The sequence below is a fragment of the Zonotrichia albicollis genome, chromosome 1, assembly GCF_047830755.1.
Source record: "Zonotrichia albicollis isolate bZonAlb1 chromosome 1, bZonAlb1.hap1, whole genome shotgun sequence".
Classification (NCBI taxonomy): Eukaryota; Metazoa; Chordata; class Aves; order Passeriformes; family Passerellidae; genus Zonotrichia; species Zonotrichia albicollis.
The window spans coordinates 16,507,377-16,532,243 of NC_133819.1; the positions used below are offsets into that span (position 1 = coordinate 16,507,377).

At 44.0% G+C, this 24,867-nt stretch overlaps 1 protein-coding gene across 1 annotated transcript; it reads left to right on the top strand.

Annotated features, from left to right (window-relative positions):
* Nucleotides 1–8,925: 8,925 nt before the first annotated feature.
* Nucleotides 8,926–18,297, top strand: PTCHD3 (patched domain containing 3). Its single transcript, XM_074534549.1, has 4 exons — nucleotides 8,926–10,061; nucleotides 10,286–10,407; nucleotides 10,875–11,020; nucleotides 12,980–18,297. Exons 1-4 carry the CDS (start codon nucleotides 9,330–9,332, stop codon nucleotides 14,578–14,580), a joined length of 2,601 nt encoding a protein of 866 aa, XP_074390650.1. The 5' UTR covers nucleotides 8,926–9,329; the 3' UTR covers nucleotides 14,581–18,297.
* Nucleotides 18,298–24,867: the final 6,570 nt, after the last annotated feature.

Here is a 24,867-nt window from a genome sequence, read left to right on the forward strand (position 1 = left end):
CAGTCTTGTTAGCATCTTAATTTGGGCAGAGGCTTTGCTAATAATTTTAATAAGTGAATCTCAACACCCTCTAAGACCAAGGGGAAGCCTTACTTTCTCCAGCCTTCTCTCACCTCCCAATTCTGGGACTCCCGAGGGCCATTCCCAGCAGTAAAGTCTGAGGAAAAGAAGGCTTTCAGAAATTCTGCCTTCTCTGTGTCTTCCATTACCAGAACATCCTTCTAATTCAGCAGCAAGCCAACATTCTCCCCAATCTCCCTTTTAATGCTGCTGTACTTGTAGTAGCCCTTCTCTTCTAAAGCCCTATCCCATGGCTTTCCTTTAAGTAGGTCTTTCAAGAGGCCACAGTTAGCTCTTCAGTAGTTTAGGAATCTAGTCCTTCCTAAGGCTTTGCTTCCTCCATGCAGGATCCTGAGTTCCAGCTTCTCATGGTTACTACAGCCAAGGCTGCCCCCAAACTTCACATCTTCAACCCATCCCTCGTGGTTTGTTAGTACAAGGTCCAGCAACATGTCCCAGATCTGCCCCTTCCCTGCCTCTTGCCCACTCCCAAATGATCCAGAAGAGGAGAGTGAGAAACACAAAGACTTGATACTCTGCAAGCATTGCTCAGCAATGACCAATCCCAGACGGTCACAAGTCTACTACAGCCTGACAGTGACCAGCACAGCTCAGAGGTCTGACACAAAGCATTAGGACTTCTGGACAGAAGCAAGAGGGGTAAGTAAAAGGCCGCATACAGCTTTTGGAGAAATAGCCAAGGGAAAAGTCTTGCTGCCCCCCTGTTGGTATGTGCAGCTCAGCAGTCACCCTGAGGGGGGTGGGCAAGGGGTCTCAGGCAAGAAATGCAGCAGTTCTGCAAGTCTGACTTTTGGCACTGCTTGTAAACATCTTCTTCTTATGGCTCAGACCTCATCTGATACCAGTATTTTTCTATATAGTACCCTGCATAAAAGAAATGAGCCTGTGGCTTCCCACAGTGTCAGAAGTTCGATGGCTATTTTCCCTCTCAGGCTGGGGGAGGGGGGGGCTGCTTCTGGAGAAAGGCGCAGTTATGGGTGTGACAGAAACTAGACTGAGGACAAGGACTGCCTCTGCTGTGTTCCGAAACCACTAAAAAACCACATTATGATGCCTTGGTGATCTGGGTGTGCCCATGTAAATACAGTTTCTCTTTTGAAGGTAAAATACAAACATTCATAATATTTAGTGTTTATGCAGTTAAAGTGGAAAATATATTAAACTTATAACTGCCTATTACCTTACTTACACAGGCTTTATAAGGAAGACATAAATAAAACAGCTCCTGATAACATATGGACTTATGTTTCCTTATTATATTGAAATATTGAGCACAATAAACACAAAAATTGAGGACAACTGATTGATGATAAAAGCTGTATAAACAGTTCAGAGTCAAATTAAATGGTACTTCTTTACAACTTAGTTCAAAGGATCTAAGAACAAAGGATCCCCATCTGATCTTTGCCAACTGCATACTCACCTGCATAATCTAAAAAAACAGCAACAAAAAAAACAAAGGAAAATCAACAATACCCCTTAGAACTTCCAAAATCACTGAGAAGATTCCATTCACAGACAGATATCATATTGCTCCAGGTGAAAGCATGAAGAACACAAGACAGACTTGACCCACTGTGTCCCTAAGGGAGAATTACCTCACTTGCCCCTCAGCAGGGCACTCCCCACCAGGGTTATGCTCTCTTGCATGACAAGAACTATCTCTGAGGGCAATCACAAAAGTGAGAAAGGCAGGTAATTACACCTGTTCAGGGAGATTTGGGATGGGAATGGCAATATACTGCTGTAAACATATTCTCCACAGAGCTGGCCTGCCTACCTGCCTGTTGAGGTTCTGTTCCATGCCAACTCTCCTCCCTAGTCAGGTAGAAAGAGTTGGTTGCTTTCCAGCAGCCTTGGAAACTATTTTCCTTGCCTCCATATCCCTGTTCTCACACTTTCAGAGAAAGTCTGCTGACCTGTAGTGTGGCCAGGCTGGAACAAAGCCCCACTCTTGCAGCCCCATAAACAGTGGTCCAAAATGAGTCTTTGAGCTGCAGTGGGCTGTGACCAGTGGCCTCCCTCTGAGTGGGGCCTCTCAGAGCCTGCCAACTCTGAGCTTTGCTGTACTTGGAGGATCAGTGAACGATTTAATAATCCTGGACCAAAAGCCCCGCTCCTCAAGGCTCAACCCTTCACACACTGAGGAGGTGCAAAAGCATCCAAACGGGGGATTTTTCACAGGTACCTTGCACTGGCCTTTATGTCTGTGGGCATACACACGTACATACATGCTATAGCAAATCTGGGAGAAATGCTGCTCTCTTAGATATTTAAGTACCTTAGATATCTAAGTTAGGTCTGCAAGTAAGTTTAAGCTACATTTGATGCTGTTTAGCATTATTCCCTGCTAAATTTTTAAGGTTAAGTTATAAGTTAAGAACTGTTAAGTTTGATTGCTGTTAAGCTTTTAGGTTGTATTTCTTTTTATCCTTGCCCTTTCTATCCTTTGTCACACACACATAAGCACATAGATATACACATATTTATCACTTCACTTCTGTTTTGATTGATGGTATTTTGTTGGGGTTTTTTTCCTCAGTATGCCTTAACTGTCTTGTAACTAGTAGGGTGAGCCTTGAACAGTGAACTTCATTGTGCTGTTTCTTATTAATAAATCTGGCTTTTACTGATACTCTTGCCAGTGGTTTTTCAAGTGATCTCAAACTCTCATTTGGAAAAAGCAGTGAAGAGAGCTGGATGTTGGACCAATGCAGATGTTCACTGCACTCCCACTCCAAGTGGACACAAAGAGTGTTTGAGGAATGTCCTGGGAAAGGAAGGAAGGAAAACCACTCTTAGTTAGAGGATAACTCTTACCCAAGATAGGTAAATAGAAAGGAAGGCCACTGGTTTGTGTTTTACAATTAGTAATCTGAGAGCATTGCTAACAGAACAGGAGTGATTTCCCTGGACCATATTCCATGTGACTAGCAAGGACAAATAAAGGGTGAAGAAAAGTGAAGATACCAGGGAAAGACCAAGGTAGGATCAGGATGAACTCTGGTTCATTTTTGAGAAGTAATATTGACTGTGGCTGTCAAAACTCAGGGATCAGAAAGATCTTTCTCTAAGGACCTGAAGTCTCCATCTGACATGTCAGTATTCTAGGAAAAGCAGAAATTCCCTGGAAGGTTCTGCTATACTGTATGTAAAGCAAGTTACCAAGGTAGCAACACCTCTGCAAACATTCTGGCTCACAAAATGAAAAGGACAAATTAATAAAAATATACAGGCACAGATAAAGCCAGGCATGCAGACTTCCATGTTTGCACCAGCAACCGAAGAAGATATTACCCTGACATGCACACCCAAAATAAATCAACATATGCCAGGAGAGACTGGAATAACTTGACATGGATATAACTTCTCTAATATCCTGTTGGCACAGAAATACTGTGGAGCAGAAGATCAATGTTTAGTTGTGTGTTTGCCAGAAAACTTCCTGACAAGGAAGTATAAAATTTGCTTCCAGTAAATGAAATGGGAAGAGATTTGTAAGGTCATCCCCTCCTCAGATAACAGGATACTCACATTAGCCCCGGAGATATCTTTATTGTGTCAAGGACCAAAGATGTTTCTAAAGCCTGCCATATTTGGTGCACTGTTGTGCATGTCGACAAGATAACATAGAAGAAGAACTGTTTATTGTTATCTGGTTTATTGTTAGGTAACCCTAACCCTAACCTTCAGAAATTAAACTATATATCAGACACCTGGTGCAATTCATCCTGTGAAAGGGGAATAATACACAATAAAATTGTTGGCATGGAAGTGTTATCATGGGCTGTTATGACCTCATATCATGTGCTGGCCCCACATGAGATGATGTTGAAAATGGCTACTTCTGAGGAAGAGCTAAAAAGTGTGGTCCTAGGGTAGAAGGGAGAGGATGACATGATGCATGCCATTGTCATCTAGGGGATGCCCTGAAAGCACACGGCCTTCCTAGCCCTCCCTCTCAGAAGCCATTCTCCATCTCCTTCTGCTGCTCAGTGGCTTTTCCAGAATCCAGGGGTTGGTATGTATTAATTGCTAACATGACTAATAAAATTAATTTCATTTGCAATTCTGAATGTGTTGTGAGTTTTTTGTGCATGGGTATCCCCCCGAACCTGTAACAGCATCTCTGAGCTCCAATAAATTGAAGTTCAGTTCATGATCAGTATTTTCTGATTTACATATTCAATATAATCAATAATGTTTAAAATAAAAGCTACTAACAAATTTCAAGTAGACATTGCCTGATCAAAGCAGGAGTAAAAGAGAGGCACTGTAGTTTTACTCTGTGGGTTTTCTCCATAAATATTGTGCTTACAGTTCCTGAAGATCTCTGACACCTGACTGACCATTTTATGAGCAAATATGCATACATATATGCAAATAAAAGCAAACTACAAAGATAACATACTCCCTAGTAAAAACAACTGGTCAAAGAGGCAAACAATTTGCAGTTCTCATAGAAGTAAGTTGGGAAATCATTCATGTGCATTAAAGAAAGTGAAATGTTATGGACCCTTTATAAGCATGTACAAGTTCAAAAGTTGATTAGGTTCTTTGGTAGTGTCTAGTGTCATGTTACATCATATCATCACCTTCCATGGTATTATGCAGTCTTCTTGGGAAACCTCATGATTATTAAATCACTGTGGAAACAGGAAATTTTCTTTGAGTCAGCTGGGAAATAAATATTCCTCAGAATTAAAGTAATAAAATATGGCAGCATACTTTGCCCTTCTGGTATCCTACACTGATAAGCTGAAATTCTGTTCATCCTGATAATGTTCTATTGAAACAGACAGTTTCTATCCACAGTATCACCCAGAGAGTTAAAACACTTAGGCACCTTCACTCTTCCCAAAAGCAAAAATGAAAAATCAAATTAATGCAATCTCATAATGCAGCAGAGGAGCCACTCATCCTGCCTACGCCCAGCACATGGCAATTTCAGTGTCACTGTGTGCTCCCAAAGCAAAGGAAAAGCAGATCCTCAACACCAATAAACATCAGTTAGTTCTGGTCCTCATGCTAGAAGAACTTCTGGGGTTTCTTTGGAATCTTATATTCTAGAGCCACCCTAGAGGAAACCAGGAATTCACCCCCCATTCTGCTCCCTCCATCACCCAGCCACCCCCATCATTCCTTTGTGGGTATTTTCCTGAAGGCCAAGGAAACTGTGATCCTTTCTGGCACACTGGCTGGTGAGGACACATCTGCCACTGGCAGCCCCCAGTTTGACAATGAAAGTGCTCCCTTGGGACACAGGGCTTTGAGGCACTGCATTTCCCACATCATCTGTGGTTAGGCAACCTCAGAGCCACAGGCTGTCACTGCCTAATACAGTGAAAGTCCTATCGTTTCAGCCACACGTGCAAAAACACAGCAGCAGCTAAGCAGCCCTCAGAGTACTCCTGCCTCATTGAAATGCATGGAAAGGATAGGATAGGATAGGATAGGATAGGATAGGATAGGATAGGATAGGATAGGATAGGATAGGATAGGATAGGAGGCAACTTCTCTGTCTTTGGCAGGTGCTATGGTGGGCACCGTAAAATTCAGTTAGTGAAATTTCCTTCATTAATGTCACAGTCATGCCTGATGCTGCATTTTGACGGAAGAAATGGGATAAAAGTCTTCTTGATGACAGCAATTTTTTTTTATTCCAGTGTTCAGTGTATCTCACACAATTGGCAAAATACTTTCCAGTGGCAGCCTGGATGCATTAGGAAATGTCCCTCTGTTCTGGCATTTCAGAAGTAAGGCAGAAATAAGCCACTTGAGAATTTGATAATCCAAGTGTCCTTGTCCTGGGAAAAGACAGAGACCAAGTGTCACAAATTGTATCATGAAAAATTCCAGCAAGATACTGTTACAGGCAAAAACTGTTTACTCCTTCAGGGAATTTCCATGAATTAATACATTTGCCAATATAAAATCTATTAAATACAAACTCTGGTATCAAGGGAAACTGAAAAAACCCCAAGCAACCCTGAGGAAAAAACCCTGCTTCCCTTTAGACACCTCTTGCTCCCGCTACCCTTTTTGCTCCTCACCCCAGGCCATGCTCAGCCCCTTTCCTGAGGCAGTAGCCAGTGCAGGAGACTGAGGCCAGCACACACCAGGGCACAGCTCCTCAGAGCTGCATGTCTCAGCTCCTGGTCCCTTGGCTCCAGCCCCTGCCCAGGTATCCTCTTCCCTCCTTCTGTTCCAGTGAGGACCTCTCCCCTTCTTCTCCTCCCACCCTGGCCTTGTTTCTCCTTTTGCTTGGTGTTTACCACCCTCACTGGTTTATGTGGTCTTGAAGTGGAAAATGTACCTGTGTTAGGTACAGTCTAAGATCACCTAGAGATGAGTCGGCTGGGATATTAGAAATTAATTGATTGTATTGCTGAGTCTCCACAAACCTTGCAAAGATGTGAGTACAATCTGCTTAAATGTGAGGCATCAGTTATCCTTCTCAGCTGTCTTCTAGGCATGTCAGATATAGATAGAAAGATAGATAGATAGATAGATAGATAGATAGATAGATAGATATGAGAGAGATAGAGAGGTAGAAACATAAAGACATATAGACATAGAGATAAATCAGCTTTCCTTTTCACCATTTCTTTGTCATTGGGAAACACAAAGAAATTTTGCTGCTAGTATCTACCTATGTGGCAATACATCTAAACAGCAATTCACTGGGACTTCACTTTGAAAATTTCAGCAAAAGCAACACAACAATCCAGAGAGCTTGTGCCTTCATCCAAAAAATAACAGAAAACCAGCAGGCGGGAGTCATGTGGACCGGCTCCTAGCTCTGCCCCAAGAAGCATTTCAGATTTTATCCTATTAGAAATTAATACCAGAGCACAAATAGGCAGGGAACAAGGACAAGAATCCAGGTTCTGGGAGAAGACTGGCATATGCTTCTTTCTTCAAGTTCATTCTGAATTGAGAGTTGGTGGAGTAATCTTCCCACACCATAGGTGAGATTCCCAAGTCTTAGAGCTAACCTAAGGGCACCACCTGAGCCCAGTGTACTGGGTACCCTGACTGGATAGCTCCTGCCACTAGGCCAGTTCCTGCCTCTTGATCATTACCAGAGTTTATCCCAAACTCCTGAGGAGCCAGAAAGAAAATGGCTAAGACAAGTGGTTAATTTTTATTTTCTGCCTTGTTGAGCTTAAAAATGTCACTAACACTTCATGGCTGTTTCTTACAGCTGGACACCATCTCTTCATGTCTGTTTCAATGTCAGTGAATCCTCCACAACATGGTCTAAGGTCAGATTTTCCTAGAAATCTTCTTGTTGTCTGGCTATGCATATGTGTGTCTTTGTGATTTATTCCCACCCAGATATCTATTCTTCTTCCTAGTTATCTCTGTGTAAGAAAGGCTATATTTTTCAGCTAGGTAACTCTTTATTTAACACTAAGACCTAAATGTCTACATGACAGCAAGTAGCTACCCCTTTTTCTGTTGACAAATTCCTTCTACATAAACAGCTTTTACTCTATCATAGTGTCAATCCATTCAAGGGAATTGCAAACTGAACATGGGAGAAGCTATCACTGGAGTCATGCTAACACTTCGATTTCAACAAGTTAGGAGCTACAGGAAATAGCTTCAAAGTGTCTGCCTCCCAGAGAGAAATTCAGAACTGACCTACTTGTCTCAGAACACCTGTGCATGGAAAAAGGAATCACCAGGATCCAACCTGCCCAAAGTGCTGAGTGCAGCAGGAGATACAAAACCTTGCTCAGAGCCTGGCTGGCTCTTTTACACTCACAGGTGTCAAGCCTGCCTTCCCTAGATGGGAGAGAAGAAATACCTAACCTACAACTTTTCTGCAAGTACTGGCAGGAGAGGAGAGAAGAAAGTTGCTTCTTTCAAAGGCAAGGAGAAGAAGTGCATGCCTGTTAGGTATTAGCTAATTATCTGGATACCTGATATGACACACTTCCATAACTGAGCATAATGTTCTTCTCAGCCAGAAGCCACTCAAATCACTGTCACCACTGTCAAGAGGTTTTGGAGTTGGAAAGATCCTTTCTATATGCTTGCTACTGCATAAAGCTGTGGCATATCACACTAGTGATATTCTTGTGATTTGACAACTAGAATCGCTAACCCTTGTTTCAAAGTCTGTTATTTCTTCTGCTGTCACTCCTCTGATTTGTAAATCTGTATACTGAAAGAGCAAACACTGCAAGATGTGTATCACCACTGTCTGTGTTTTGCTCCCAGATAGGAGAATAATCTTTAGTGGTGAAATAACAGCTGCAGCAGATTTGGATAAAAGAAACAGAAGTCTAGATTTCTGATCACTGGTAACAAGTGGGAGATGCTTTTGCAGGCTCCTCTGGTATCATGGGCTGGCTGAGGATATCCTGCAGGCACACACTGGCACAAGGGCCATGCTGGGCATACAGCACAGCACAGGCTCACTGCCATGTGATCCTCTTAACTCCTCAATAGGCAATGGTCTCCTGCTTAGGATCACTACAGCTAACCTCTCACCTTTTAATTCTGCTCTCTTCTTCTTACAACATGGAAGCTAGTTCTGTACTTAATATTGTAACACTGGCTTTATTGATTCTTGTAGATGTTGTGGAAGTCCCTTCCCTAGGCTTGTTCTCTGTTCATATACACAAGGATCACATTAAATCCTGTTTACTACAGGGAGTTCAAGGCACTAGATACCAAGAGGCAGACCCAAATTTACTTGAATCCCTACTGTCCACTACATGTGAGCTTTCACGAGACAACTGTGCATGACAGTCTTTATTCCAAATGCTCTTTCCTCCTGCTGTACGTGACTCCGCCCCATCTCCTGTTACCCTCCTCCCCGTAACAGGCCCAGCACTCATCTGACTCCCCAGTGAGTTTGTTCAGCTCACTATACACAGAAAAAAGTCTTTTTTTGCGGGCCACGGTTAAATGAGGGGCCAGGCAACGGGAGCACACGGCACAGGTGCAGGCCGCGGGGCAGCGCAGAAGGAGGAGCCGGGTCTGCCCTTCTGCCTGTCCCGGGGAGCTCGACAGTCACGGCGAGGGCGGGCTCCAGCCGCGCCCACCTCCGAAAGATCCGCGTTACTTCCACGGCCCCAACGGGCAGAGGGCGGCTCTGAACTCCTCTCCCTCTTTCTCTCCTCTCCCTCTCTCCTCTCCTCCGCCGTCCGCACAGACCGCACGGGAGGGCCCCGGCGTGGGACGCGCCCGCGGCGAGGAGCTGCGACCGGCAGCCCGTGCCCGCCTGGCCCATGGCGGGGCCGCGGGACCCCGCGGAGCGCTGCTCCTGCCGCAACACCAACTGCGTGGAGCGGCCGCTGCGCCGGCTCTTCGAAGGGCTGGCGAGCGGCGTGGCCGCCTGCCCCTGGCCCTTCGTGCTGGTGCCGCTGCTGCTGTCGGGCGGGCTGGGCGCCGGCTTCGTCTTCCTACCGCAGCGGCAGGAGAACGACATCGAGGGGCAGTTCACGCCCACGTGGGGGCCCGCCAAGGCCGAGCGCGACTTCGTGCGGCGGCACTTCCCCACCAACGACTCGGAGCGCTTCTCCGCCGCGCGGCTGCCCACCGAGGGCGCCTACGCCGCCCTCATCGCCGTGGCGACGAACGGGGCCTCGGTGCTGGACGCGGCGCCGTGGGCAGAGGTGCTGCGGCTGAACGCGACCGTGCACGACGCCGAGTACGAGCGGCTCTGCGCCCGCACCGACGGCGGCTGTGCCAGCCCCAACGAGCTGCTGTCGCGGTGGGGCCATGCGGGACCGCAGGACCCGAGGAGCCTCCGCTTCCCCGTCAACGACAGCATCTTCCTGGGGACCGCGCTGGGCGGCGTGGAGACGGACGGCGGGCAGGTGCTCAGGGCGCGGGCCCTGAAGCTGCAGTATTACCTGCGGGAGGACGGCCCCGAGGCGCAGGACAGCCGCCAGTGGCTGGAGGGCTTCCTGCAGAACATCTCGTCCAAAGTGGCGGAGCTGCATCTCGGCTCCATTCAGGTAACGCAGGGGCCGGGTACGGCCGTGCGGAGCCGCCGAGCCCGAAACGCCCGAGCAGCCCCGGCGCGGGATGGAAAGGAAAGGGATGGTGGCGGAAGAAGGCGAACGGGTTGCGCGGGCCACGGCAATGCTCCTCTGCTAACGTGATGTTTGGCCTTACATGTGCGTTTGTACAAAGAACAAGAGGGAAAGTGCTTTATCGTTTCTTGTTGTTTTACCGGCAGGTGACTTATTTTACCTCGCTGTCCAGACAACAAGAGTTTGAAGGAAATACCAAGAGTGTGATACCCCTCTTCTCCATAACATATTTCCTTACAATAACCTTTGCAATCGTCTCTTGCCTAAGGTAAAATGTCTCTAAGCTATGGCTCAATGAGTCATGATCTCTGCTCTTCTTTACCTTCCTCCAGTTGGTTTCTGCTCTTACTGAGTGAAGGCGTTCTTGAAACTGCAGACTTCCAGTGACATTTAATCATATAAGATGATTTAGCAATATTTAACAATATAACAATGACATTTAATAATATGACATTTAATAATAGGTAAAAGGTATTTCTTTGCTTTTTCTTGTCTATCTGTGCATATTTCCTAACTGCTTAGATGGGGTTCATAGTAAATACCAGATAAATACCTGAATAAGTCTTCAGTGTAGACATGACTAACTTGAATGCTTCCCTCCTAGAGAAATTAATGTTGTCCACTGCTGACACCTAGGATCTCTCAAAGCATCATTCAACAGGTGTTCTCTTCAGACAGGGTATTGTCTGGGAAATATATGAAACATAACTAAGATATTCCTTGAAATATTTTCAGACTGAGCTGTATAAGAAATAATACCTGGCTTGCAAGCTGTGGAGTGCTTTCTTCTGGCTTAGCTGTATTGAGCAGCTTTGGATTGCTGCTCTTCTGTGGAGTGCCGTTTGTGGTCACTGTAGCAAATGCACCATTCCTCATTCTGGGTAAGTAGAAAAAGTGAGTGTATTCAGATACAAAGACCAGAGTGAAGGTAAAACAGCCTAATGGTGTCAGTCTTTTATGATGTGAATGTCAGATAATACAACATTTTCTCCTGAAGTGAATGTAGGAGATACCCAAGTCCCCTCAGAGCACCTACGGAGGAGGGCAAGCCCCTCAGCTCAGCTCCGTGTGCCACAGTGGGACTGGAGATGGGTTCTGGTGCTGCAAGGGCAGCTTTCCCCAGAAGACAAAGCCTGATCCAGATCCCCTGCTACAGCAAGAAGATTGTAAGTGGGAGAGTGGTAAGCTTAGCACTTCTGGCATTGCTTTAGTGTCCCTGGAAGCGTAGCCAGGATGATTGATCCTCTGCAGTATAACATCTATGTACAAACCAGTCTCAGTCAGCTGCACAACTGAAGTGATGCACCATTTGTGCAAGCAGCTCCCCCAAAAACCCAAGGAAGATGGTATCATTGCATGCTTGTTACACAGACTGCTTAGCAGCCAGTGCTGAACTTTCCAAGTACTGATAGTGTTGCTGCCATTAGATATTGTTTCCAACTACATAATGTCGCTGAAAACAAATTACTGCTTTTAAAATCCTTACTGGTCTCCTGTACCATACATTCATCTGATCTTTTCTTGGGCTTGGTCTCATGCTGAGGAAAACACACGGAGTTCCCAGGCTGACAGAGGCTGTGCATCATCCGAAGATGTCCCATGCAAATGCTCCTTTGAGCGGGCATTGTTTCTTTATTTCCTGCATAATTCTAATGCATTTTTTCATCTACTTTTGCTTGCTCATCAATTGGAGTGGCTCTGATTATCAAAAAGCCCCTTTTGTATACCTGGGAAAGGGCTTAAGTCAGTCTCTTCAGATATAAAACACAGACTTTTGTCTTTCTTGCATTAAAGCAAACAAATTCTCAGTACATCAGAGGATTTGCTTTGACAGCTGCTTGCTTTCCGAAGCAGCCTGGCTCCCTGCCACCCAGTAGTACCTTTTGATGTGCTGCTTAATTCATCTTTGCGTGTTTACTGGCAATTGCCTGTTCAGGTAGCAGGTAATGATTTCATCTCTTCTGTGTTCAGCTAAATCTCACTCCGCTATTCACCCAGCCTTGCTTTCCCTTCTGTGTGATTAATTTTCAGTGAATAGAAGAGCCTTTGACAACATGGCAAAATACTGCAAGGTGTGAGATAATAATCTTGAGAGTTAGCAGAGGTGAGAGAAGCCCATTGGCTCTTCATTTTTGAACTTCAGCTCATTTGCATTTTAGCAAACACCCAAACCCAGGATCCAGTCTTCCTGGCAGGTTTTCCTAGGGGCCTGTCAGGTAATATTTGTGAGCACATCAGTATAGAGGTGAACCAAAATGAGTAATAAATCATGAATAAGTGCTGGAAAATAAACTGGAGAGAAGTGGAGGGCAAAGAGCATAAAAAAAGCTAAGCCACTGGAAAACTGGAATCACTCTTCTCCCATGTGGTAGCAGCTGCTCTTCTGTCTTCTGAGGGCAGAACAAGACATTATTGCTCTAAGTTGCTGCAGTGCTGAAGAAGAGATTCCAGAGATAATGGGGGATGCTTGCAGTGGTAAGAACAGTTGAACATCAGAATATGCAATGCTTTGAAATCTGTGTCATCTGCATCATGGACATCAGCAACAAGACACTTGTCAGAGATGCAGTAGGTGTGCTCATTCCTTCAGCAGAGTTGCTGAGGGATCAACAGCCCATCAGGTCACCAGGAGGTGCTGAAAGGTAATACATTCAGCCACACACAAAGGATCTGTTTTCCAGATTCTCTTGTAACTTGCATCAGTGCTCAAGCAGTGTTAGTCACCCAACTTCCTTTTCCAGATTTTATGCAGAATGAAATGCGATTAATGTTGTAGTTTGGTTGGGTGTTGGTGGAAGCTGCCACTTGCAGTGCAGCGTTAACAGTCTCTCCTCTTGCAGGGGTTGGCGTTGATGACATGTTCATCATGATTGCTTCCTGGGAACAAAGTTTAAGGAAAAAAGAGAAATCCAATGTTAAATCTCTGCTGGCTGAGACTTATTCAGAGGCAGCACTTTCTGTGACCATCACCACTCTGACAGATGTTTTGGCCTTCTTCATTGGCACCTGGACTGCTTTTCCGTCCGTGAGGTCTTTCTGCCTCTATACAGGGACAGCTTTTATCTTCTGCTATGTATATACCTTGACCTTCTTTGGGGCAGTTCTGGTATTAAATCACAAAAGAGAGCAAGGGAACCGGCACTGGCTGACTTGTATACGTGTGAATGTAGGTAAAGATCAGGCTGAGAACTCCTGCTTGTACAATGCTTGCTGTATCGGCAGCTATTCTAGGCAGCCATCTGAGCCAGAAGGTGACCATCCAATGAACATATTCTTTAAGAAGTATTATGGCCCTTTTGTTACAAATAAATGGAGCAAGGTGCTCATGGTGTTGCTCTACGGAGCATATTTGGCCAGCAGCATTTATGGGTGTACTCAGATCAGGGAAGGCATCGATCTCCGAAATCTGGCAAATGATGCCTCCTATGTTATTCCATACTATGATGATGATGACAAATACTTCTCCACATATGGACCCAGGGTCATGGTTGCCATTAGTGAGAGTGTAGATTATTGGAACGAGTCGGTGCGCCTTGGTATTGAGAGCTGTGTACAGAATTTAGAGAACATTTCCTATGTAGATAAGAACCTCACAGAGTCATGGCTGAGAGTATACACAGAACTTGACAAAAGGGGTTTGATAAATATAAGCAGTAAAACTGACTTCTTAAATAACTTAAATGTACTGTTCAGAGCTCGTCCCAGTTTTGAGTGGGACATAAACAAGACTCAGGATGAAATAGAGGCTTCACGTTTCTTCATCCAGACAGTGAATGTGACATCAGCCGTGGATGAGAAGAATCTCCTCAATGAGTTAAGAGAGGCAGCCAAGCAGTGCAGCATTCCACTGAAGGTGTATCATCCAGCCTTCATCTACTACGACCAGTACCTGGTAATAGTGCAGAACACTATTCAGAATGTTGTGGTTGCTGCCGGGGCCATGCTCGTTGTGTCCCTCGTGCTCATTCCCAACCCGTTGTGCTGCTTGTGGGTGACCTTTGCTATAGCCTCTGTTATAGTCGGCGTTGCTGGTTTCATGACGTTCTGGAACGTCAACCTCGATTCCATATCCATGATCAACCTGGTCATTTGCATTGGGTTTTCAGTAGATTTTTCTGCTCATATTTCCTATGCCTTTGTTACAAGTGGAGAGTCATCGGCCAATAAAAGGGCAATTGAAGCTCTGTCCCTGCTAGGTTACCCAGTTCTACAAGGTGCAGTTTCTACAATACTGGGCGTAGTTGTCCTGGCTGCAGCGAGCACCTACATCTTTAGGACATTCTTCAAGATCATGTTCCTTGTTATTTTGTTTGGGTCTCTTCATGGTCTTGTTTTTATTCCAGTGTTTTTAACATTTTTTGGAAACTTTGGCAGTTCACCTCACAATACCATGTCTATAAGTTTAGAGCATAGGTTTAGAAATGATAAGGATTGTCCATGAATTATTTAAATATAAGATTTTATATATTTACTATGTGGAGGCTCAAATGCAGTGACTGTCAGGAAATATAAGACATAAAAAGTAGAAGAATAAATACATGAGATCAACAAAGGCTTCAGAAAAGCCAGGTAAGAAAAATAGCAAGAAACTGCACAGAATGTATTTGCATTTTTTACCTTTGTGTATGTTCAACTACCACCTTAATATTGCTAATTATCTGTCACTATAGGACATGAAATAAAAAGATGCAGCCACGCAGCTCTCCAAGGTAAAAAAGAGCACTTTAATTTCTGACTCCAACATTTATAGATTTCCAAAAGTGACAGTGGAATGTAGGGTAACACTGCCACCTTTCCAATGACTCTGGACAAACCAATAGTCCATCAAATTTCTCCTCCATAAAAGAATGTAAAACAATAAGTTATTTATGTAAAGTGCATGAGTAAGTTCATTACAAGAATGTAAACATCAGAAGGCTTAGAAAAACTTGAAACAGGGCGACAGTTATCATTTTTGTGTGACTTTTTAACTGAATGTATTAAAATTTTTACAAACACTGACCACTTCACCCGGTGAATGGAATCTGTTACATGTTTGCAGGACACAGTCATAGCAGGAAAGAGTAACTCTCATTGGACTGGATTTCCTCCTTGTTTGCCTTAATGCTGTAACTCATCCCAGCACTGAGCTGGAAGACAATTTTTTGCCCAAGAGGCTCAAATCTTGCTGTTTTACAGCAAAATTATAAGAGGTCAGAACTGTCTCAGACTGCAGTAACTCATAAGCCTTCAGGAGACAAAATGTGCTTAGATTCCTAATGCAGCACAAAAAACCCTTGCGGAAGACTCACCCCAAGCTGACTCCCATTTTCTATTCAAGGCCTTTTCTTGGTGTCCTGTTTTCTAGCTAAGGCTGAACATCTGGTGCCATTAAGAAGTTTGCGTGTAGCTTCTGTTGGCTGCAGTTTGCAAAGTTTATTGAACTTCTGTGGACCTCCCGAGTAACCACTTGGGAGACGTTCCATGGTATGACAGGGCAGGGATTCACTAGAGACAATCACACCCTGATTTGGGACAAAGTGAAAAAGAAACCCATGTTTATGCAGATCAGTCCCAAAACTGTAAACCCATAAATTCAATTATTTTCATCAGTGACAACCCATCCTGTGATGCATCAATAGAGCAGAGGAGCTTTCACTGAGTAGTATCTAAGAATATATGAGGTGATCTTCTAACCTATGGGGACAAGGCAGTAGGTAAAAATCAATTCATAATTTGTTGCCAATATCATGATAGACTCATTGGAAATAAAATAAGTGTTTGTAATTCTGGAAAAATTGGTGTAAAGCTTATTAAATCATTCAGTCCAAATCTGCTGCTGTGTTGGGTTTCTTCTGAGAGTCTGAGCAAGTGTGGCAAAGCCAGGGACTGCCTCTGTTCCCTGTGGATATCTGGCCAGTTTCATGAGACCCAGTAAACAGTGGCCAGTTTCATGAGACCCAGTAAACAGGGCAGGATCCTTTTCATTCATAGAGTCATAGAATAGTTTGAGTTGGAAGGGACATTTGTGTTGATTTGGCACAGCCTGGTCTTTTGGTAGCAGGGGAGGGTCACAGAAGTGGCTTCTGTGAGAACCTGCTAGAAGCTTCCACCATGTCTGACAGAGCGAATCTCTGATGGCTCTGAAGATGGACATGCTGCTAGCCCAATTAGAGAGGTTGGTAATCCCTCTGTAATGACATATTTAAGAAAATCAAAGCAGCGCATGTGTAGCTTTCTTCCAGGCTGGCAAGACACCGCCACCAGGGCCATCCTGGCAGCATGAGGTGATGTGCCGCAGCTGCCGCCATCTTGGCACGGCCCACAGAAAACTTTGCCTGCCTGGCCACTCCTAGAGAGCCGTGCCAAAGACAGAAGGGCAGGGGCGGCAGCCACAGCTTCTCCTTCCCTGCCCCACATGAAGAGAGGCATTAAATAACACCAGTGTCACAGCAGCCATCATTGCCCCCTCAGTGGTGGCAGGGCTGCGTGGCTGGCGGCAAAAGTATGACGAGCAGCTCCTGGCAAGGAACCTAGACAAGATCTACCTCTCAGCACTGTGGGATCCTGCAGGAATATTTTAAGTGGAGGAAACTTTTGGAAGTGGTACCTATGGCAAACAGCTTTTCTTCTAGTCAGAGAAGAGGAGGAGGCGAGGACACCTGAGGGGAAACAACATGGCGGCAACAAGATCAGTGGAAAAAGGGGAGGAGATGCTCCAAATGCTGGAGCCGAGATTCCTCTGCAAGCCATGGTGAGGACCATGGTGAAGCAGGCTGTCCCCCTGCAGACCATGAGGTGTCGCAGTTTGTTTGAGGGACCCCAGGGGGCCCCCTAAGCTGTATGTTCGCTGGTAGCAGCAGACAGGCAAGGAGTCTCCACTCAGCTTCTGAGGGTGCTAATTAGATGAGGGTTTATTGGGGGTCCCACCCCCGGGAGCAGCATGGTTTCTGAGGGAGAAGGGGGAAAAGGGGGAGGAGTGGGAGGGCCTAGGGAGCAAAGGGCCAAGAGAACATCTCATCTCCCCCACGCAGCTTAACAGGGAGATTCAAAGTGGGTGCAGAATAAGACTTGGGCCAATGGGATTACAGATACATGATACTTCAGGGGAGGATCACAGGCTTGGAATGCACCGTACATTTTCGAGGGGTGAGACAGAGCAAATCATTTAACTAAAATGTAAACACTACAATGAGGTCTGCGGGAGATGCAGAGATCCACTCGCAGCCCATGGCAGAAGTAGTAATACTGGAGTGGGTGTATACTGGAGAAAGGTGTGATCAAGTGGGAGACTCAAATGGAGACAGAGTGCCCCTGCTTCCAGAGATCAAGAAAGAGGACCCTTGCTTCCAAACTAGAGCAGCCTGTCCTTAGAGGGCTCCATTCCATGGACAAGTGACCCACGCCACAGCAGTTTTGGAAAGACCAGTGGGAAAGACTGACCTTGCAGCAGTTTTGGCAGGAATGCTGCTCCAGAGATTGGAACCACACTGGAGAAGTTAACAGAGAACTGTCTCCTGTGGGAGGGACCCAATGGCATAGTAGAAGAAAGACTCTTTCCCTGAGCAGATCTTGGGTGATGAACTGATAAAAACCCCCCCACTCAATCTCCCTGCACTGTCAGTGGGAAGTAGGGAGGGGCTGGGGGAAAAAGAGGTATTTTAAAAGCTTATTTTACTTCTCATTTTTCTCTTCTGACTCTGTTAATAATAAATTCACTTCATACCTTTAAATTTTAGCCTGTTTGGCCCTTAGAGTGTTTTCTCCCAGTCCTCATCTCAACTTGTTAGCAAGCAAGACATGGTTATGGGTGTGACAGAGACTGGACTGAGGACAAGGACTGCCTCTGCTGTGTTCCAAAACCACTAAGAAACCACATTATGATGCCTTGGTGATCTGGGTGTGCCCATGTAAATACAGTTTCTCTTTTGAAGGTAAAATACAAACATTCATAATATTTAGTGTTTTACATTTAAAGTGGAAAATATATTAAGCTTATAAATGCCTATTACCTTAATTGCACAGGCTTTATAAGGAAGACAAATAAAACAGCTCCTGAAAACATATTGACTTATGTTTCCTTATTATATTGAAATATTGAGCACAATAAACCACTACTGATTGATGATGAAAGCTGTATAAACAGTTCAGAGTCAAATTAAATGGTACTTCTTTACAACCTAGTTCATAAAAAATTAATCTACACAGGATCATAACCTAATCTTTGCCAACTGCATACTCATCTGCTGTTGAGAGTTTTTTGCAATTGCAGGGCTCTTGCTAGACAATGGCCAAATTCAGCTGATGCACAATCCAGCCTGCTTGTACTAATGGACAATGGACACGTTCACAAACAATGAATAATGGACATATTCAGAAATAGGGTCGGTATATCCTTGAAAGAGATACAAGAAGAAGAGTCATCAGGACTCAGCAAGTTTGTCAGCAAGCTTGGGAAAGTAAGAAAAAAGTGAGTCATGGGTGGGCCAAGTGACCACAGCAAGATGCGTGAAAAATTAGGTGATCCAATCAGCATTCTAATTTAGGCGCATGAACAGCAAGGATTAACCAATCTTGTATTAGCTAGAGAAACGTGGAGAGTAGAGATTTATTATAAATATAGTCTTTTTTGGGATAAAAAATTTGGCCTCACTGGATCATATTGGTATGGTGTGATGTCCCTGAACCTCCACACCTCATAATCCACATAATCTAAAAAAACAGCAACAAAAAAACCAAAGGAAAATCAACAATACCTCTTAGAACCTCCAAAATCACTGAGAAGATTCCATTCACAGACAGATATCATATTGCTCCAGGTGAAAGCATGAAGAACACAAGACAGACTTGACCCACTGTGTCCCTAAGGGAGAATTACCTCACTTGCCCCTCAGCAGGGCACTCCCCACCAGGGTTATGCTCTCTTGCATGACAAGAACTATCTCTGAGGGCAATCACAAAAGTGAGAAAGGCAGGTAATTACACCTGTTCAGGGAGACTTTGGGATGGGAATGGCAATATACTGCTGTAAACATATTCTCCACAGAGCTGGCCTGCCTACCTGCCTGTTGAGGTTCTGTTCCATGCCAACTCTCCTCCCTAGTCAGGTAGAAAGAGTTGGTTGCTTTTCAGTTTACTGGGTTTGTTTTAAACTCATCCCATACACAATAATGCATGAGACAGCAAAGGGATTTGAAATAGTTCCTGGCAATTTGCCTCTCCCTAAAATCTTGCTTTTATCATCCTGTAAGCTTAAAATGACCCAGAGGAATCTGGACAGACAAATTTTTGTTTTACTAGTAGAATATCCTTTAGAAGACATTATTCTTCTAAATAGACTTTATGGAAGTGGCAGACAGGCCCATGAACTGTGAGGGGGGGGTCTGCTGCAGATTCAAATAAATCTGCACACATTAATTGAAGCCTCTTTACCTAAAACTGCCCACACACTCTAGATGGTCTAAGGATCCACTTACATGAGAGATGATTGTCTAAGTGTCTTTAACTGTTAATGGAGGTCTGCTCAACAATGGCAATGGAGCACTGTGTTGGTGCATTCCCCTCTCTTTCTCAGGCTGCACTGCCAGCTGAAAAATGCTCATTAGGCCTCAGCCTTGATGAACAGCACCTGGGCTCAGCTCCTCTTGAGCTTATCAGAAACACTGTCTGTTCCTAGGAACTACTGCTGTCTAACTAGCTCCAGGGTTTTTTCATGAGAAGCCTTGGAAACTATTTTCCTTGTCTCCATAGCATCCTATCCCTGTTCTCACACTTTCAGAGAAAGTCTGCTGACCTGTAGTGTGGCCAGGCTGGAACAAAGCCCCACTCTTGCAGCCCCATAAACAGTGGTCCAAAATGAGTCTTTGAGCTGCAGTGGGCTGTGACCAGTGGCCTCCCTCTGAGTGGGGCCTCTCAGAGCCTGCCAACACTGAGCCTTGCTGTACTTGGAGGATCACTGAATGATTTAATGAATCCTGGACCAAAAGCCCCGCTCCTCAAGGCTCAACCCTTCACACACTGAGGAGGTGCAAAAGCATCCAAACGGGGGATTTTTCACAGGTACCTTGCACTGGCCTTTATGTCTGTGGGCATACACACGTACACACATGCTATAGCGAATCTGGGAGAAATGCTGCTCTCTTAGATATCTAAGTACCTTAGATATCTAAGTAAGTTAGGCCTGCAAGTAAGTTTAAGTTATAAACTGAGTTAAATGCTTTTAAGTGTTATTCCTTTGCTAAATTGTTACAGTTAAGTTATAAGTTACATTTAAGATATAAGTTAAATTTAAGTACTGTTACATTTGAGTGCTGCTAATCTTTTGTGTTGTATTCTTTTCTATCCTTTGTCACATGCAACTAAATACACACATTCAAACACACATAGATAGCTCTCAGGTCATTTACTATATTTTGTTCCTTTTTTTTCCTTCAGTGTATCTTAACTGTTCTCCAAGTAGTAGAGTAAAGCTTGGCAACAAACTTTGTTGTGCTGTTGAGTAATATTAAACCTGGTTTTCAGTGACACCCTTGCCAGTGATTTCTTCAGTGATCTTACTCATTCATACCTGAAGAGAGCTGGCTGTTGGACCAATGCCACTGCAGTGTAGTGCAGAGATCTCCTGTGGTCAGTGGAAACAAGGCACCCTGGAGATGGGGCACGATGGGCAGAGGGCTTCCTGCTGCACTTGGCCCTGCCCAGATGCACAGCTCAGGGGTGTCAGCCTCATGAAGTGCTCACAGGCAGGAGGCACCACTGCTGAGCAATGGCTCTGGGACTGGGAACTCCCCACTGAAAAGAATGGAGAAGCTTGCTGTAAGCAAAACCCACTTCCTTGTCCCCACCCTTTCACAGAAATGCCCCAAATACAAACACTGCACTGACAAAGGGAAGTGATACTCCCACTGCTTTCAGCTTTGCTGAATGTTATGTGAACACTGTAAAAACTGCAGGGAGAAATAAAATTTTCAAGAGACAAATGTAAGTAATGCTATAATAAGTGGCAGTAGTTGAAATTTTCATATTTCTTCTCTGTTCCATTAAAGCATTTTTATTAGTTTTATTTTAATGCTTGGAGCTTGTGGTGTTTTTTCTTCACAGTAGGGGGTATGGGGCCATGTTTTGGATTTGTGCTGGAAACTGTTGAAAAGTGAGGGACATTTTAGCTATGGCTGAGCAGTGCTTACACAGTGTCAAGGCCTTTTTTGCTCCTCACCCCACCAGAAGGGAGGCTAGGAGTGCACAAGGAGTTGGGAGGGCACACAACCAGGACAGCCAACTGTATCCAGCCCATAGGAAATCCCAGATCATATGCTCAATATACAAAGCTGGGGGAAGAAGAAGGAAAGGAGGAAGGAAAAGGTAATGGTGTTTGTCTTCCCAAGTCACTGTTACACAAGTGATAGAGCCCTGCTGTCCTGGAGATGGCTGAACACCTGCCTGCAATGGGAAGTAGTGAATTCGTTCCTTAGGCTGCTGTGCTTCTGCATTCAGCTTTTGCCTTTAACTGTTAAAATGTCTTTATCTCAACTCACAAGTTTTCTGACTTTTATTCTTCCAATTCACTCCCTCATCCCCTAAAGAGTGAGTGGCTGTGTGTCTTAGTTGCCATCTGGAATTAAACCATGACAGATGTTCTGCACCTGACCTTTCTCTTTATTTGACATATGTAGTAATGGAATTTAAGTTCAGAAAAATGCCAGGTTTACACAGCATTTGTATTTTTGCCCGTATGTCCTCTGAGTAGTCTAGACCTGGCAATGAAAGACCCTTTGACAGTTTCAGGTTCAGAGCATCTCAGCAGCAGAAATATACAGACAGGGAATGGAATTCTTGTGATCATAATGGGTATTGCAGAATGGACACTGGGACACTCAGAGAAATGATTCAGGTAAAGAGCAAATGGTGCACAGAAGGGCTGCCAGTCTGTTGTACATCCCGGATCAATCAGGTTTGTGATATGAGTGTGCCAAGTGTCTACATATCACTTAACCTCTCTGAGGACATGTTTCTACAAACACCTGGAGTTTTATCCTGTTTCTGTGCTACTGCTTGCCTAAAAACAAGACAGTATCAAGTTTTTTGTGTATTGCTCAGTGGCCTCCTCTGAAGAAGCAGCAATCCCAGGCAGTGTTGAATCCACTTCTGTTGGTTTAAGTTCAATACTATTTTACCTTGGTTTCTAGTACGGTAATCAGTCTGTGAAGCACAACTGGGACATCTAAAAGATAAGAACAAACATTTCTTCTTTTGCATGCTTGTTCTAGTTTCATCTGAGATGGTTAATTTTCTTCTTACTAACTAGTACAGTGATGTGTTTTGGATGTAGTGTGAGAACAAAGTTGATAACAAACTGATGGTTTCTTTGTTGCTTGTAGTTCTTACTCTAAATCAAGGAGTTTTCAATTTTCTATGCTCTGCCAGTGAGCAGGTGCACAAGAAGCTGGGAGAGGGCATGGCCAGAAGAGATAATCTGAAATAATCAAAGGATTGTTCCATACCCTAGAACATCATGCTCCATTTATAAATTGGGGGGTGCTGGCCTGGAGCCACCAATTGCTGCTTGGGGCTGGCTGGGATGGCTCCGTGGGTAGTGAGGAATTGTATTAAGTGTGACTTGTTTTTCTTGGGGTTTATTTCTTTCTCTCTCTCCCCATTACTATTACTATTACAATTATAATAATAATACTATTACAATTATATTATTAATCTATTATTTTATTATTATTTATACTATTATTATTTATTTCAATCACTAAACTGTTCTTATCTCTACCAACAAGTTTTACTTTTTTCTGCTTCTTATGCTTATGCCACCAGGAGAGGGAAGGGGAGGGATTTAACCAGTGGCTACATGGTAGTTTGTGGCCAGCTGGAGTTAAACCGTGGCAGTGCTAAAACCAAATGTTTCCGAAAAGCACCAGCAAACCTGACATTTCTATGGGCAGGTAACTTCCAAGTCCAGAGAGAACAACTGATTCCTCGCTTTCAGCTAGTCAGGTGTGTTTTATGTTTTGAGAAAAGAGAAATAAGTCCAGGCTTCCTCTACTGGGAAGAGCAGTCTTTATTTTCATAAGCCACTTGAGGCTCTCCATAAACCTCTCCCCAGCCAGCCCCGTATTTTCCCAAATTCACCAGCTGCTTCTTGCTTCCATAAAGATGCTGAACACAGGGAGTTCCACTTCCTCATAACTCTGTTGTGCATGCATTGAAGGATCACAGATACTGAGCAATCTCTTTACTGATGTGATGTAAACATCCTTTGAAGAAAATTTAATTAACCAAAGTTGGTTTTTAACCAAGTCAGACTTCAGAGTAAGCACTTTTGAAGACTGCTCAACTGATCAGTGATCAACTTGGTAAATAAAGTAAATGGAATCTCTCTTGAAACTGAGCTGGGTTTGCACCAAGAGTATGGATTGTCTGTACTGATTTACCACACTAGCATTTGTAGCATATAATCTATGAAATGCAGCCATAATATTAATTCATAAAAGTCAACAAGAATTGCCAAAGCTGTTCCTATAATGTTAAATCTAGTGCTCAGTAACTTTAGTGTTTCCACATATTTTTGTTCCGCCTTTAAGACCCCCAATATACTTGAATCTGCATCTTCTGTCCCCATGTCACAAATTTCAAATATCTTTCTACTAACCAAGAAGAATACATGACTTCTATAGTATCTTCCTCCCACCAGAGAATCCTGGGAATCGCTGTGTATTTATTTCTGGTCTAAACACCAGCTATGAGGAGCTCATCATTACCTCAGCAATTCCCTTCTGAAAAACATAACCTGGTGTTTAAAGACCTAGACTATGTTATTCACTATTGTGTGCTGCAAAAAGGTACCTTTTTGCTAATCACAGAGCATCTCTAGTGCTTTTAAACCTTAGGGGCTGTCCCTGGGAGTATAAACTCACACTATTAGCTGTAAAAATCTTGTCGCTTCAGTGGGTCTAACCAGTTTAATAAAGGGCTTATATTTGCTGTAATGCACCTTCAGGCAGCAAACTTTAAACAGACTTTTGTCCCAATAAAATTTAAGGCAATTCGAGTCCTTATTCATTGCAATAATTTGGAACAAGAATTTTTAGCAAAAGAATATTCCACAAGCACATGAGTTCTATCTTGAAAAATCTTTTCTCAAACAGATTTCCCTGAAAGCAATGCTAGCACAGCAACTGTGGTGCTGCTTAGAAACTGTGGTTTCTTGCTTTGGAAGAATATTGCAGCATCAACAAGTAAGTTATGTGTGGATTTAAGCAGTTTCCAAAGAAGCAAATACATTATGCTGAGTTTGCTCAGTGCCATCCTGGCCACAAACTGGATTCCACAATAGCCACATCTGGCCACAGCAGTCACTGTAGGAGGTGAAGGTACAGGCAACATTGCTCGGTGCCCATCTGCCCTTGTTACAAAGGGGTTTATCAAATAACAGCTGAAAGGTGAAGAACTGTTAATCCAGAAATTACAGTAAAAATAGATGAGGAAACATGCAAAATCCAGTCATCACCACTGTTTCCCGTGGCACTTTCAGGATATAAAGCCAAGAAGGTTTACAAGACAAAATGAGGGTTGAATTCCTGGAAGGGTAAGGAATGACTATGTGCTCACTGGGGCAGTCTTCCACAGCTCATGAAAACAGTTATTTACTTCATGGAGTATTACAGTCTCTCCATGCTAAAAATCCTATTTGAAGTTTTAGATTGCAGTAACTCACCTACTCAACAAGAAGGCAACTCACACCATG